Source organism: Crotalus tigris, unplaced genomic scaffold, assembly GCF_016545835.1.
Source record: "Crotalus tigris isolate CLP2741 ecotype Arizona unplaced genomic scaffold, ASM1654583v1 scf7180000018105.1476442, whole genome shotgun sequence".
NCBI classification, from domain to species: domain Eukaryota; kingdom Metazoa; phylum Chordata; class Lepidosauria; order Squamata; family Viperidae; genus Crotalus; species Crotalus tigris.
This window is the reverse complement of record NW_024096826.1, coordinates 116,148-133,497: the sequence shown is the minus strand read 5'-3', so window position 1 is coordinate 133,497 and position 17,350 is coordinate 116,148. Positions and strand designations below refer to the sequence as shown.

General features: G+C 35.4%; 1 protein-coding gene across 4 annotated transcripts in view; it reads left to right on the top strand.

The window, feature by feature from the left end:
- The window catches only part of HECW2 (HECT, C2 and WW domain containing E3 ubiquitin protein ligase 2), a 155,138-nt gene that overhangs the window by 35,725 nt on the left and 102,063 nt on the right, over positions 1-17,350 (top strand). For 3 of the 4 annotated variants that reach the window (XM_039347957.1, XM_039347958.1, XM_039347959.1), the window contains exon 2: positions 8,047-8,378. The exons of the other annotated variant lie outside the window; for it this stretch is intronic. In XM_039347957.1, coding sequence (XP_039203891.1) covers positions 8,087-8,378 — 292 coding nt within the window. In that variant the 5' untranslated portion in view covers positions 8,047-8,086. The remainder of the gene's footprint in view (positions 1-8,046; positions 8,379-17,350) is intronic. 4 annotated transcript variants of the gene reach the window in all.

The window sequence follows — 17,350 nt, the reverse complement described above, 5'->3', positions numbered from 1 at the left end:
AAAAAGCAGCTTCTATATGTTTGGGAAGAAAAGTGTTGTATAAAAATAGAGCAAAATTTTAAAGACTATATTTTATTTCCATATTTTTGGGGGGTACAGAAAATTTTTTCTCTCTTTCTAAGAACTGTACTATCATCTTATGCTGGAAGATTATTTCTTTTTTCACATTATACTTTAAAAGATAGAAAAAAGGAAATGGTGTCTGGAAAAGATCTTTTTTTAACCTACTGAGGACATCTAGTGGCGAAAACTTAATACTTCAACTTCTGGTTACTCTTTGAAGATGGAATAGATCTGACCTTCAAATTATTTTTGAAGAGGAAAGATAAGCTGTGCAGCTGTGGGAATTGTGGGGGTGGACACTGCCTAACTTTTATTAAATATAGCCTCCACAAAAAAAGAGACTTTTTAAAATTACTATCAAAATGGAGAAACCTCAGTTACAATTAAACTGTAAGCTTATATTGGAAAAGATTTATGAGGCTACTGCAGAAATATGTGTTACAATGAAAGAGTTTACTATAGAACTAAGATCCAGAAATCTCACTTCAAACATTCAAACTGAGGTCCAGACTACTCTATTCTATAAATGAAAACATACTAGAAGAGGAATCAACAGAGATAAAAGAAAAACGTATTCTATCTTATAAACTTTCCATCTGTAACTTTGAGGAACAGAAGAAGCAAAGACTGAGATTTGAAACTACAAAGCAACGATGCTTTAAGGATGAGAGAAATAGATGCCTAATGCAGAGGATGGGATTCCTATTCTTTCAAAGGCCACTGCAAGCAACAAAAATAGATCTACTGGCTGAAAGGGAAGCTTGGTTATGGAAACCTGCCTGGCACAGAAAAAAAGCCAGAATCAGACTGAAAAGAGAAATTTAAAATTGTGTAATGGATTAAAAGGCAATCTTGGATTTATGGACTGTTTTAAGGATTAAGACTTAGAGTTATAAGTAAGAAAAAAATATATAGGAGGGTGATTATTAGAATAGATATTTTAAATAGATTAAAAATGTACCTTTTGGAATAATAGATTTATTTTGATGAAAATTATTATGTATTGGAATTGAAAAAAATATTGATTTTTTAGATTTGGATGGATTCAATAATTAACTGAGTATTTTAAATTAGTAAAATGCCCTTTTTGTATGATAACATAGATGTGATAAGGCATGATAATCAATTGGAGGAAATTTGAATTTTGTTTAATGAATTGAAATGATTTAAGGTTTCACATTATTTTGTTATCTTAAAGAGATTGATTGATTGTGGGATTATATATGTATAGGGTAGATTAATATGTTATTTTAATTAGGATATCTATTGTGTAGTGGAAGAAGAAATAAATGAGATTGGTGATAAAATGAGGGATTTGAGAGATTAAGAATTAGAATATATCTGGAAGGGATACCTGAATTGATAACTTGTTGATTTAAAGTTAAATTTGATTATGGTATTTGTAAACTGATAAAGTTTTAAAACAGGTTTAGCAGTAATAGAAATTTAAAGTAGAAATGGAATATTTTAAACGTATTATGTTATTTGAGGGAAATAGAGAGGGGACAGTGAATGTATTGAGTTGAGTTGTTTATATATGTTTTCACTTTTGAATGTTTGATTACCCAAACATCACGGTGTGTCCTGAGTACCTTTTCTTAAGAATTAAAAAACCAATAAAATGTGTTTTTTTTTTAGAAAAAAGCAAGCCTGTAAAGTGACTCACTCATTTCTGAGTAAAAGATGTGAGTATTGCTTAGGAAAAATGGAGGTGTTCAATACCAAAAAAAAAATCTCAGTTTTAATGCATGTTTAATTAATGAAAACTTAATTAAGGTTTAAATGTATGGTAGTTCTCTTATGTGAGAGAATGAACATCAATGAAAATGTTAATAGCCAGTTATCTGTGCTTTTATATTTTTATCTGTTAACTTACATCTGCACATTGCTTATGTTGACAAACTTTTGGTATTTACCATGTGGATGGAATATTGAGAAAGAAACTTGCTCCAAACAGGCAAATTGTGGGATACGGTTTTATACTTTCTCCTTGTTTATTCAACTTACATACTGAATAGATATTGAGGGAAGCTGTTTTGGAAGATGATGAACATGATTTTAAAACTGGAGAGAGAAAACTAGAGAGAGAAAAAACAGTGACCTGTGCCATGGTGATAGCTCTACTCTGATTGATGCACATATAAATGATTAGCAATGAAAATTAAGAAACGTGAAACATGTGAAACATATTATAACTAAATATAAAGAAGATCAGACTAATGAGAGTGAATTTGGTGTAATGGTTATGGTGCTGGAATAGAAACCAGGAGGCTATGACTTCTAGTCCTACCTTAGGTATGAAAGTTATCTGGGTAACACTCTCTCTTAGCCTAATCTATCTCAAAGGGTTGTGGAGAAAACAGGAGGTGGAAGGTATACTAGACAAGTTTGCTGCCTTGAATTACTTATAAAGCAAAAAAGCAGGATAAAATTCTAAACAACCAATCAATAATTGCAGAACAGTAACTAGCTTAAAACTAACAAATTCCTGAATGATAAATAGCTTTCGCCTTTTAAGATTAATGATTAACAGCAAAGGAACAAGCAGTAAAAAATACACTGTGGAGTGTCACTTAGTAAAGTTAGCAATGAAGTCCTTGGAAAATAATTCAGTGGCTGACATGTGTAAACATATAAAAATCAGAATTGTGCATGCAGTGATTTTCCGTGTGGCACTCTATCGAAGTGAAAGTTGGATTTTGGAAAAAAAAAAAAAAACAGGGTAGGAAGAGTATTGACATTTTTAAAGTTTGTCATTGGAGAAGACTCCTGAGAATGACATTAATAACCAAAAAATCCATAAATGAATAGATCATCACCTTAACCTAGAGTGCTAACTGTAGGCACAAATCACCTGGCTCAAATCTTTGTATTTTGGACACATTAGTCAAATATCTAACTCACTAGAGAAGCCTATGATGCTTGCTGCTGGGAAAGGTAGAAGGAAAGAGAAGAAAAAGAACCATTAGTACAGGGGTGTCAAACTGCCGGCCCCCGTGGGCCTTATGCATCATGCCGAAACTGTGCCCACCCTGTTGCCAGCAATGAAAAAAAGTCGTGATACATCGCAACAATTCATATGACGTTGCAAGTTTGACACCCCTGCATTAGTATGTGGATTACTTGATTACAATAGCAATGCATGCCTGTTGACAGAAGACCTGAAGGGTCAAGTTGGGGATATTCCTTTCCGAAGAAGGTGTGTTTATGTGGTTGCTAAGATCCAGCAAGGAATTTTCATCAGTCAAATGTGCTAATTACGATTTGATTATTAGGGTTTTACTTGATTTCTAAATTGTGTAAATTTGGCTAAAGAAATAAAAGCGCACTTTAAAATGTATGCATATTACAAGAAAAAAAATGGAATGCATTATTAAGGATAAAATATGCTTTAGGGACATTTGAATATTTATGTATATTCATGCAGATGTCTGTGTGGAAACAGAGCAGAAAACATTATGGAAAAATATTCAAAAGTAGTAGATTGAAAATAGTCTGATTCATCCCGACCAAATTGAATTGCATTATAGAATTAGTTAATAATGATCATTTTAACTGGGACTACATTCAGTTTATTGGGCAGTTCTGTTGGCATTTTATTTTGAGCTGCTTTAGGAATCAGAATTTTGTACAGTGGTTTACAGTGTTTATATATAAACAATGTAAATCACTATACAAAATTCTGATTCTATAATGGGTATAAAAATATGTACTTTGGCCAATTGTTGTGATCTGAGCAACAGCAAGGCTTATATTTTAATGTTTCATAACAGCAATGGGAATAATAAAATATTCTGAAATTTTTAGATGTGATATTGTTAAACTGTGTGAATGAACTGTTTTTAATTGCTACTTTTTAGTACTTTTTAATTCATGCAGCATTTTAGAATAGAATAGAAAAGAATAGCATAGAGTAGAATAGAATGGAATAGAATAGAATAATAACTTTATTGTCACTGTGAAGGTACACTAATTGGCATATATTATTGTCACTGTGAAGGTACACTAATTGGCATATATTAAAATGAAATTTTGTTCCATACAGGTCTCAAAGCATTTTCAAAAAGCAATTCTAATAAAAGAATTTTATTGGTATGACTGTTAATTTGCAGGGCTTGTAATTGTCAAGGGAAAACAAATGGGGGATACCGTATAATTGAAGACAATTATATTTGAGCTGCAGTGCACATCAAACAAAATTAGAGTGGAGCAATGGTAGAAATGGCAATTTAGGTTTTTGCAAAATATTTGCTTCTCACTAATTATTATTTACTAAGTATCTCTGCTTTTGGGGAATAAAATATTATATGTTTTTGTGCTAAATTAATTCCTATTGCTGTTAATATTTTATAGTTTCCAGCCCATTGCATAATTTTATTTTGAAATATTTTACATATGTTCCTGAATATGAAAGTTGCAAGTTTATTCCTGATGTTATAATCAATATAAAAAGCTCAGATTTTTTTTTTAAAGCTTGACCTAGTTCCTTTCTTGAAACAAGAAATGAAATAATAAGCAAGAACTATGGCAGAATAGAGATGGGTGACTTTCCTTTCCTCTTGGTCTCCTCTATTCTCTAGAGTCTGAGCTGATTTGACAGTCATAAACAGTGGTGCTGGCAAGATTGAATAAGCCTAGTCTATACGTCCTTCTGGCCCACATCACCATGTGTCCCACTCACTGTTCTATGTTACAAATGTAAACATGACATCTGTGTTCACTTCTCTCCTCAGCTGTTTCCCATCAGATTCTTGCTCTCTCTCTCCTCAAGTGGGGAAACACAATCCTATTTTTCTCATTTGTAGTCATTCTAGATTATTTTATTTTCACTTTGTCTGATTGCAAAACTGAGGCTGAAAAATAAGATAGATAGGATATGGGAGTACTGCATAGGTTAGCATGTTACGTAGCCTTAAGCAATGAGGCTATGTTTGTTACTATGTTTTTTTCCCTCATCAAATTCTAAGATCTAATTTTTAATAATGAAAATGTTTTTAAAAATAAGCATTTTCTTAAGCATTACTCTTAAATTGTCAAGCCTTGTTCTGGCTTGATGTGTTTTAATTAGAATGCTTAGGGAGGCTACAACTCCTTAATTCTTGGATGAAATTATCTGGAAAAAAATCCAGGTCTTGCTCCATATTAACCAGTGTTTTCAAAATGACTGTCCTCCATGGTCTCTACGCAATTGCTCCTCACACTGGTGGTGGTAGAAGGGGTTGATGCGACTGAATTGCCACCCTGCTCCTCTGTGGGCTCCATCCCGCTGCCTCCTCTCTTGCTAGGCCCAGCGAGCTCCCTTCAGTGGAAAAGAGGCTCTGCTGCCCTGCTGCACTCACTGAGCGTGTCCCAGGACTGTGCTCTTGCCCAGTGTGTAAATCCCAGGCCAGGAGCGTGTGGAAAATGATCATGAAGTTCAGCTGGAGTTGGTGGTGGAGGGCGGCAGGGGTAGGTGGTGTAGTGCAGGGGATTGGGGAGATAGGCAGGTGGGAGAAGTTGACAGAGACGCAATTTGTGCAGAGCACGAGAATGTGGCCACCGGATGCTGTGCTAATCATAAATGTGGGCCAATTGCCAAGTGCTCAAATTTTGATCATGTGTCTGCAGGACTCTTCAACAGTCAGAAAGGCTAGGAACAGTCATAACTACTGTTCATTCAGGGCAGTTGTTATTTTGAATGGCTCCTGAATGAATGGTAGTAATGGGGTAGTAGACTGCCTGCAAAATGGAAATTGAATTCACTAGAGATGAGTTTCTTAAGAAGTATATATGATACAAGAAGTAATAGGGTCAAGAATGAATGGATGATGTTTGAATAGGGATAGAATTTTTAAAAATGAGTGATGATGAAAGCATTTCAGATGGCTTGGTCATACAAAGAAAATGGCTAAAAATGAAATCACAACAAAAATACATGAAGAAATAGTGAATCAGACAGGAAAAATGGTAAGACTGAGGAAGTCATGGTTGTATGGAATTGATAACTCATTGAAAGAAACAAGAGTACTGTATGAAGGGATGCATGGATATGGTAGAAGTGAAGATGTTGCAAGGATAGAAAAATATGGAGAGGTATCATGAATATTACTAATACAGAGAATATTTCCTTAGATTTCTTTTGTCTCCTGCCTTTTATTTCTTTTGCTCATTACTTCTCATTGTTTTCTGTGCTTTGTATAATTTATGCCAGAAGTGCATAGAATGATGGATAACCTGCCCCTGCCTGGATGTTGCTGGATTGCAGTTTCCACTTTCCTAGCATGGCTAGATAGAAATATAGTCAAATAACAGGTAGCTGTCATAAAGGAGTAGGATGAAAATAGTTTCAGAAGACACATAAGATACCAAGAGCTGTCCCCTTCCCATTTGACAGGATGCCTTCTTTTTACACAGATTAATATACTCTTTGTAATCAGCTGGGAAGACTCCCAAACCAAAGACCCTGCTATAGCCACCTAATACTTTTATTTTCCAAGGAAGATTTTGTAGCCCAGAGGCAATTTCTGGAAATATAAATGAGGGACATTTGCACCTTGTTTCCTATTAAAATATCTTTTGACTTCCCAGTTAGGACCTGATGCACCAGCAAATTCTCAAATCTTACACTGTATTATTGGAAGTTGTTTTAAAAATTCCTAACCCAGTGTTTATTTTTACAGATAATCGAATATATGATAATACTGTACTCATAATTTGGAATAAAAAGTTAGAATATGCTGTTTAACAAATTAATGGTCTTATTTTTAAAGAATGTTAAATAGGTTTCTTATGAATGTGAAATAAGACTAATTCATCAAAGGATTATTTTCAGGTTTATTGAATTTTAGTGCATTTTAAGATTTGAATGTCAAATTATTTATGCTGCAAATATAATATATTTGAAGAAAGTTTGTCTCATATGATTTGATCATATGACTGTTCCATAGTTATCCTTTTTTGATTGAACAAGGTATTCACATTATTATGAATTTGATTTTAGATAGAGAAATATGGTTAAATATGTTACTGCTACATTGAATTATATATCAAAAACATGTGATTTATTTTTATGAAGAAATTTGGATTTACTGAGCATGGAAAATAGGTCAGAATTATTTGCTGGAAAAATACTGCTATTCCAGACTTCAAGTCTCTGCATTCAACCTCTTGTCTTTGAATGAAACAGACACACAATATACATATAAACACAGTCTTCTATATTGTGATTGTTTCCTTCTTATTTTAATAAAAATAAAGAGCAAGCCAGTTTCAATTTCTAAAAAAATAAAACAATTAATTAAAAATGTAAACTATCAAGTGGGAGAGAGATCCTGGTGGATAAAAAGAAGATGTTTATAGATGCATTTTATAGGCACCACCACATTTAAGGAATGTCCTTTTTTCATCTTGAGGCATATTTCTTCATTTTAATCCTTAAAAATATACTTACACACATTCTCCAGCATTATGCATTAGCTATCGCAAATATCTCTGTTAGAATGAACACACATTGTAGTAGTGGCAGGCCAAAGGTGAATCAAATTTAAAATCAGGAAAAATTCTATCAAATTATTTTACCATAGAAAACAGAAAGATATTCTCCGGCATTAAACATAAAATAATAATGAATTAAATACCTAACAATTACCTGCCTTTAATATCATCTTAAGATAACTTGTTTTATCTCATAGCATGGCCAGTCCTGACTGTTAGTGACATAATTCAAACCAGTACACTTGCTGCTGTCCATAACAATAGAATCTCATCTCATTATGAGATGATTAATTAGTTAAAGAAACAAAAGTTTCCAGTTTTATAAATTAGCTAAATCTGTATTGTGAACTTTTTTCTTTATGAAAGGAAGGTTTTAGGTATTTTACGATGAAAATAGGTTTTCAGGTTTTTTTTATTCTTCTTTCTTTATTCTTAGCATTCTTAACCAAATTTCAAAATTTAGTCTGATGTGAGAATTTGTTCCTGATGTTTGCATTTTGTTCTTTACAGATTTGTAAGTGAAACAGTTTCTCTATAAACAAACATCAGGATGACCAGTTCTGCCAGAGAACATGTGCTTTTTACGCGACGGCGTAATCCACAATTGCGTTATACTTTGAGTCCAGAGAACCTCCAAAGCCTTGCATCTCAGGGCACTGTGGCTGAGAACATGAACTTACAGCGTGCCAACAGCGACACTGATCTGGTGACTTCCGAGAGCCGCTCTAGTTTGACTGCAAGCATGTATGAATACACTCTAGGACAATCTCAGAACCTCATCATTTTCTGGGACATTAAAGAAGAGGTGGATCCCACAGACTGGATTGGGCTGTACCATATTGGTAAGTAATGGGGTTTTCTCGTTCCCATGTAGATAATATTTACTTTCCTTATAAATATAAAAATTCAGCATCTTTGAATTACAAGTCGGTCCAGTAAAATTAGTTCAATACTCAGGAAACAAATGTTAACACTAAAGGAATCAAAGGAACAATGTATACCAGAAGTCCCGAATCTTTTGGGCCCCAGGGACCGGTTCCATGGAGAAAGGTTTTTTTGCGGACCGGAGGGTGTGTGGTTTTGTGTGCTGCCTGCATCTCATGGATGGGGCTTTCCTTGTTTGTGTGGACCAGTTGCTGGCATGCTGCGGCCAGGTACCAGTCTACGGACCGGGGGTTGGGCACCCCTGATGTATACAATATAAAAGAGATTTGGATAGAATTGCATGCATATACTGTACATCTGTAGTAATTTAAAACAGGTGTTAACCTGGAACTATCAGTTAAATAAGGGCAAGATAGAATAACCAGAACCCACCCTAGTTCATTAACTGCCTTCCAAAGGCCATCCTGTTAACCCAAAGTGGAAAGGAGGAAGGGAGCTGAATCCAGAGTCAAGTGCAAAGTCCTTGAAGGCCCAGCTGGAACTTAGGGATCCAACCAAATCCCTGTTCGGAACATTATTAAGAATGAACTGGATTAGAGGGAGAAATAAAGGCAGATTTAATACTGGGAAGTTTCTGACCGGACGACTTTAAACATATGTACCAACAGTTAGTTTAAACTGGATTCTTGCTTAAATAGGAAGCTGATACTGAGACATGAGAATCGTGTGGAAGTATGTGAACAACCCAAATGGCAATCTTCTGGACTGAGATCTGAGGATGCAGAACAGAACTGGGAACGCCTGTGAGGAGACAATTATAATATTCTAGATGAGAGATAATCAGAGACCATATGCAGCAGTCTCCCTTGTCAGAAACTCCCAGATCCTATTCATCAAGTGAAACTTAGCATCTTAGCTGTACAATCAGTAAATGGGCAGGAAGTCAGCTGATCTACACTGAGGGAGTTAGGATTTTCTTGAACTGTTCTCCTCAGTAATTTTCATTAGCAATGAATGAGTTTGTTTTGCCTCTTTTCCTACTGTATAAAACAAGATGTCCCGTTTTAACTACCTTGCACAATCTTTAATTTGATAGCATTTGGGGAAAGAGTACTGAATTAATTTCAAAATCACAGGAATGCTGTTTTAATAATGGTTTTTCATACTAGTGTGTTACATATGAAAGTTGGACCATGTGCTTATATCCTTTTTTGTCATTTATTTCTGTGGTATACACTTTTTCTTCTGGTGCATACTGAAATGAAGGTATATTTCCAAATTCAAAGATCAGTGGAAATTTTGCTATTAACCTAAGAATAGCTAGCATTGGCTAAGCAAACACAAATTCTCTGCAAAAGGTTTGTTCATCAAATAATTTACTTATTTGATGATATTTTTTTTTTTTTCTTCCATTCAGTTGTGTCCGTTTTTTAGAGACTGCCTGGACAAGTCCCTTCAATTTTCTTGGCAAGGTTTTCCAGCAGTGGTTGGCCAATTGCTTCCTTCCTAGGACTGATAGAAAATCATTGGTCTAAAGTCTCCTAGCTTTGTCCTTAGACGAGATTAGAATTCACCTTTTCCCAGTTTCTAGCTTGAAGCTTTAACCACTACACCAAGCTGGTTCTCCATTTGTTGATACAGTAGCACAAAGAAATAGGATGATAATTTTTCTATATGAACTATTTTTTGCCATATTTAATTGTATAACTTTGCATCATTGTGATGTTTTTCCTAGAGATTGTCTATTTGCTCCCTTTTTTCAAACTTGCTTAAAATTGGATGTATTATTCTCAGGGAATAAATCCCACAGCTGAGTGATCCTTTGATATAACTACTAATATATTTTAGGTTATTTCTAGCTTAATGTAATAGGTAACGCATGTGAGTTGAAATATCTCTAGTTTGAAATGAACTGATATAAAGTCATCATAGCCAACAATTTTATTAAGGTGGTGTAAAAATACAATATGACATCACATTGCACAGCGCCTGGACATTCTTTGAAGGATTTGACCGGCTATCAAATTAAGTCATTCCTTTCTTTTCTTTCTCCAAGTGGCATAGATTACATGCACTTTAGATTTTATGCAGTTTGTCTTACACATAAGAAGGATCTTTGGTCTGCTGCCAGAGTAATGCAGCACTTCAGTTACATTTTTTTCCCTTCAAATACTGGATAGCTGTTTGAAGGAGAAGCATTTAGAGGAAGGAAAGTACTAACTTTGTAAAAGATTAAAATAAAGTTTAAACCTCCCCCGCCCCATTTTTTTTCTGTCTTCCTGATTGGATAGGCATTGATATTAAACATATTTTTATCATTTCCTGAAACAGATTTATTTGAAGTGACTGGAATTGTTTAAAATAAGTTGTTTCTCTGTAGGAAAGTGAATTTAAAGTTTCCAGTTAATTGTATAAACATTGGTATGTGTCTGGTTAGTACAGTAAATTTGATCCATTCTAACAGATTTTTTAAAATGTTTATTGCTGTGTTATATTATTAATATAACTTGACTTATTTTTCACTAGTATATCCAATCACTATGGAAATAATTGAATGATTGATTGATTGGTTATGTGACATTCACTAAGTGTCAGTACTTAGCAATCATATAGATAGATTTTTCCCTCAGCACTGGAACCTTCTGCAGAGAGTTAGGTGTCCAAAGTAGGATAATTTGAGCTTGGTCACGATTCTTTTATTAGGTATGCCAATTAAAATATCTAATAACTAATTGTTCAAAGTAACACAAGGTGACTTATAGAATGGAAAGCTGCTCATATTAGCAGTTACACTGTATTTGTAATTAATATTAAGTATTTGATTAGTCATGCAGAGTATAAAATAGTTTGGACATAAGTTTGCTTAGACTATTTTGAAGCTGGAAATGAAATTCTTATATCTCATGTGACTGATCAAATAGTAAAAACTCTAGATTTATTTTTTTAACCAAAATCTGGAAACCAACCTTCCTTCCTTCCTTCCTTCCTTCCTTCCTTCCTTCCTTCCTTCCTTCCTTCCTTCCTTCCTTCCTTCCTCCCTCCCTCCCTCCCTCCCTCCCTCCCTCCCTCCCTAAAGCAAAAATCTTAACCACCTTGCTATTTCAGTAGTTCTGGTAAAGGGACTGGAAACATTTGAGTGCTTGCTGGATTTTTAAAAGGCACTAGTGCCTGGATATATCTGTATTTTGATAACCTTGTGGGTCTATATTTAACAACTTTTGTTTATAAAGCTATTTGTTTGTAATTTTTGTGTATGTACAGATTATGCATACACACTCACACACTTATAAAAGCGTATCTGTCCAGGAAGACCTGCCCACAAGAAGAAAAACAATTGTTTTCCTGAAATAGAAAGGTGGGAACTATAGTAGGTGGATAATTGTTCAATGGAAGGCTGTAGTTACCTGTAGACCAGATCGAATACCTTCAAACTTATGTAAAAAACCTCTTGGTCTTAAACCATCTTGGAGTCAAGCTGGCATGTGCAGTGGACAGGAGCATCTTAAATGTAAGTTGATTAAATGTAAGTTAAATCTAAGTACATAATCTGTAGGGCAACCAAAGGGACTGACATAATTTGCAGGTGATATTCAGGATAGTAATGTTCCAAAAGGATCTCTTTCAACAGAAGAAATTTTAAGTCAAGTAGCAAATGCAATTCAGTTTAAGTAAGTCTAAAGTGATCCATTTGGAGCAAACAAACAACCTGACTCCATTTCTACACAGATGGTTTTGTAACAAGGAAAATGTTGTGGATTTATATTGGGCAGCTCAGTGGAGAAGATTAGTAAGCATTCAGCAGGTCTCTATTTCAAAACAAAAAAAAATTCTGTGCTAGGGAATCACTAAGAAAAAAACTGAAAGTATGTTGCAATGTCCTGATTATACAAAGCTTTGTATATCTGGTACAGTTCTGGTCATTATATAAGTGCATAGCAGAGAAATTAAGTTGATGAGGAGCATCGAACATCTTATGATACGGGTGTCAAACTCGATCGTGTCATGTGACGTATCGTGACGCATTGTGACTTTTTTTGCCTTTGCGGAACTGAAGTGAGTGTGGCCTGTTCATGACTCATCCGGCCTGCCGGCCCCCAGTTTGACACCCCATCTTATGAGAAAAAGAAACAAAGGGAGAAATAAGGTATCTACAATTATGCTTATAGAAAGGATTCTCTTTTAACATCAATCAATCAATCAATCAATCAGAATAGAGCTGGAAGGGACCTTGGAGGTCTTCTAGTCCAACCCCCTGCTCAAGCAGGAGACCCCATACTATTTCAAACAGGTAGCTGTCCAGTCTCTTCTTAAAAACCTCACAATTTCTGAAGGCAAGCTGTTCCACTGTTCCACTGGTTAATTGTCCTCACTGTTTTCTTTAGTTCCAGGTTGCTTCTGTCCTTGATTAGTTTCCATCCATTGCTTCTTGTCTTGCCTTCTGGTGCGTTGTGGTGCATTATGATTGGCAGTAAGTTAGGAAGGTGTTAAAAAAAGAGATTGGGTAAATTCAGGGAGGGCAGGTCAATTGAGGACCATTTGTTTTGAAATTCAGTGTTATTTTCAGATTGGGAGTAGCATTGTAGGAGAATATCAGTGGGAGAGAGGTATCTCTTTGTCTCCTGCTTGTGAGGACATCTGAAGCATCTGTGATCAACAAATCACTGGACTAACATGGACTTTGGTCAGATCAGGGTTATTTCTATATTTTTATGTTCTTCTCAGGTTTATTTATGGATTACTCAGTCCTATTATATTGTTGTGGATTAAAATTGGAAAGAACTGTAGGTTCAGCAGCACATCTTATCAGCAGTCAGCTCTATTTTTAAAAAATTCAGACATGACGGCATAGTGAAAATTTGCAAAAAGGCTGGAAAGCAACTAGATTTTTTACCAATGTTATATGATGCATCTGATGCTCTTCCAGAAACTCTTTATGATTAAACTGACTTATTTATAATCTGATATAATTTGATGTTCGCAGGTGTGAGACACTTTTTATGAAGTGATGCTTCCAGCTTCTTTTCTTCCAGTGGGAACATTACCTTAATTGGATTTGCTGAGAACTCTCTGAAATAGGAAGAGATGAGGCAAAACTAATTGTTCTTCTTTCCCCAGTTTCCCTACTCCTCCTTCCGTGCGGGATTGAAGGAGCATCGAGAATTGGAAGGGTAGGGGAGCAAAGTTGATGACTATTGCCACTTCATAGCATAATCCACACTTTTGGTATCTCATTGAGAATGGGAAGTAATCCTTGACATATTGAATGCATTTTATTTGTTCATTATATTGGATACGTATTGCAATTTTGAGAGCACAGTCTGGACATGTTGACAAAATGTTCAATAATACCAGTAGTAGAAGTTACAGGTTTTAAAAATATGGCACATCTGGCCATTTTGTGAGACTGCTTAGCAATATTATATTTTAATGTTTTCTATGTTTTTGCATTCCCCAGTGTGGGGTTTTGACTTTATTTGTTCTCTTGTGTTTTTTTAATTATATATTTTGTGTGTTTGTTTAAACTACTTGTATGCCATTTAATAACAGAATAACAGAGTTGGGAGGGACCTTGGAGGTCATCTAGTCCAGAGGTCACCAACCTTTAGGGCACCAGGGATTGGTTCCATAGAGAAAAATTTTTTGGCAGACCAGACAGTGCATGGTTTTGTGTGCTGCCTGCATCCCATGGATGGGGCTTTGATTGTTTGTGCGGATCGGTTGCTGGCATGCCAAAGCTCGGTACCGGTCCACGGACTGGGGGTTGGGGATCTCTGTTCTAATCCAACCCCCTGCTCAGGCAGGAAACCCTATACCACTTCAGACAAATGGCTGTCCAGTCTCTTCTTAAAAACTTCCAGTGTTGGAGCATTCACCACTTCTGGAGGCAGGTTGTTCCACTGGTTAATTGTTCTAACTGACAGGAAATTTCTCCTTAGTTCTAGGTTGCTTCTCTCTTTGGTTAGTTTCCATCTATTGCTTCTTGTCCTGCCTTTAGGTGCTTTGGAAAATAGCTTGACTCCCTCTTCTTTGTGGCAGCCCCTGAGATATTGGAACACTGCTATCATGTCCCTCCTCGTCCTTCTCTTCATTAAACTAGACATACCCAATTTCTGCATCCTTTCTTCATATGTTTTATTTTTCATTAGGCAGGCATACTTACTAAACAACAACAACCCTGAATTGTAGCCCCATTATTTTTTAAAAAATGCCCTAATGATCTGTGTCAAAGTATTTACGGAATTACAGGTTTTGTTTGAAGCAGACCTCTCCTTCATCGCATGCCACCTTCTCATTTGCCATTTAAAAAAAATAGAAGGGGAAAGAGTCCGGCAGAATATGAATATAATGTTAGATTTCCAGAACATGCCATAATTCTTCAAAATATTGTGGGAATTATACTTCTATTTACTGGCTGAATAGCTTTTGCTATTGATACCATTTTGGAAAGGTTGTAATGGAATCATTTACTATGTGTCTCCCCTACAGACATGTCATTATTAGGCACTGCAGATAAAAAGCAAGAAAAATATACTTTAATATTTGGGTTGCCTACGTATTTTATGGGTTAAATGGCAGGACATTTTTGTGGGTATTTTCTGTGAAATGAGAGCAGCAGAGAAGGGGGTCACTGGTATAAAATGGGTGGCCCTCCAATGGATAGGACCTGCATCGCTCAGTGTTTGGGAGTAGTTTTCTGAGACTTATTATCTGGAATTCAGGGGACTAAGCTACCCCCAAAGCAGGCTACTTACAAAGCAAGTGGCCACCAATGCCTTTTCTTGTGGCCGTATAACCCCTTTCATAACTTCATATCAGCAAATAGCTGCAGTTTCCCAACATTTTGAAGTGGGAAATATAAAAACTATAACATCATACATGAGAACACTCTCCCCCATCCTTTCCCCTTACCCCTTAATTGTGGAAAAAAATATTGCATGCAAATCATGGTCCTACTTGTAGCTTCACAAGTTACTCTCATTCTTCTTCTTGTGCCATATCCATTATCGGACGTTGGCGATCATGTTGGCGATCATGTTTTTGTCAGCAGCCGCATGAAAAAGTGCTGCTGAGTTTTGTCCAAACCAGTCCCTTAGATTCTCATTATATGCAGTGAATTAAAGATTTGCCTGCTATGGAGCTTGGCAGCATCATGTGAAATTTTTAGCATTTTTCTTTTGTGCCATATCACAAAAATAATTTGAAACTGAGTTTGGAGGAAAATATTTTCATTGAGTGTCCCAGGACTACTTCTGTCTGTCCTTTTCTTTCTGTGGGGAGAGGGCAATTACCTTAAGGTAAAATTCAGAAACCTGGTGGCCTCTAAATGTGTGGAAACTGTAATTCCCAGACTGCCTAGTCAGTGTGGCAAAGTAAAAAAAAAAAAAAAAAAGAAACATACAAACTAAACATTTTAATTCTGGGCAAAAATAAAGTGCTTTGCAATTTGTCATAATTTTGCCTGTGATGTGGTGGTTTCTTTTTTTAATTTGATGAGGCCAGTTAAACTTCAGAAAAGTAGATATACACTCCATTTCTTTATTTAATGAAAAAAAATACATCCAAGTTAATATATTTCATTTTATACTTTTCTGTGTTGTAGGTGTTTTTTTTATGGTTGGGGAAGGTTAAATATGAGAATTTAGTAGTACTTTTTTCAGCTTCCCTAATATCTGTAGATTTGAATGTGTCTACAAGCATTCTCCCCTGAAACTGACAAACATTACCTTGGCAATGAGAGCTATTACAGAATTGCTTACTTTCTACTATGTATCATGGCATTATATCTCTAATATAATTTTAGGGTAAAGTGCATTTTAATAAGACCAAGAAACACCACCCTTTCCCTAAAAAAACAAACAAACAAGAGGTGGGGGGAGAGAGAGACAGACAGACAGAGGCTGAGACTGCAGTGGCATTAGCAGGAGGAAAACTAAATCAAGTCAAATAGTAAACCATGTTTGATGATATTTATGGAAACTCCTTTTTCTGTAACTAGGCACCTATCTGTTGTTCAGATCTTGCCAGAGTCATCTGAGCAGAACACACTGTGTCTGCAGTTGTAGGCCAAAATGTCTCTACACAAGAGGGAATTTACTAACTTATTTAATTGTATTGTCATCTGTGATTGCGTAACATATTGAAACAGGAAGTGTCTAGTACTTATATAGGAAAAGACCATGTTTTGACATTGTTCCCTTTGAAACAAAGGGGGTGCAATCCCATTGGAGTTTTCTTTGTAGAGTTTACTGTTTATATGAGTGCTTTGTAACTTTAACTATTTCCTTCCGAATTCCGTAATATTACACAGTGCTTGGTTACTGTTCAGTGATGTTTGGGGTTATTATATTTTTCTATTTATGGCCCTCCTAGAAAAACCGGTTAAATACTCATTTATACATGATTACTAAAATCACTAAATACTGCACTTTACTCATTTAAAAATGAATCCCATAAGAATCTTACAACAGCAGTTTGGGTGAAGAGATGCACTTAATGGATAATAAAAAGGTAAAATAAAGTGGACATAAATTTTGAATAATTTTATGTTATTTAAAAATGACAGTTTTATGAGATTACCTACTGGTGGGAAAAAGTTACAGATAGTTTGCATAGTAAAGGATTTCAGGTGCTGCTGTCTTGAGTGGTAGATAGAGCAGAAAAATGAGAGAGTCTAGGTTTAGGGCAAATTGGAGCTTTCAAACAATGTTCTCACTTTGTTGCTGTTTATTTTCATGCCTCATTCATTGGGCTCAACATTACTTCCCAGAGTAATCAAAAATATAAAAGAAATGCTGTGTTTTCATATTTCTTTGAGTGCTTGCTTATGTAGGGAAAGTGAATGAGAAGCAATAATAAGATAAGCAGAGGATCAGGAGGGTCTGGTGATAAGGAACTATCTCCACACAACTTTAGGGATCTTCAGCATTTT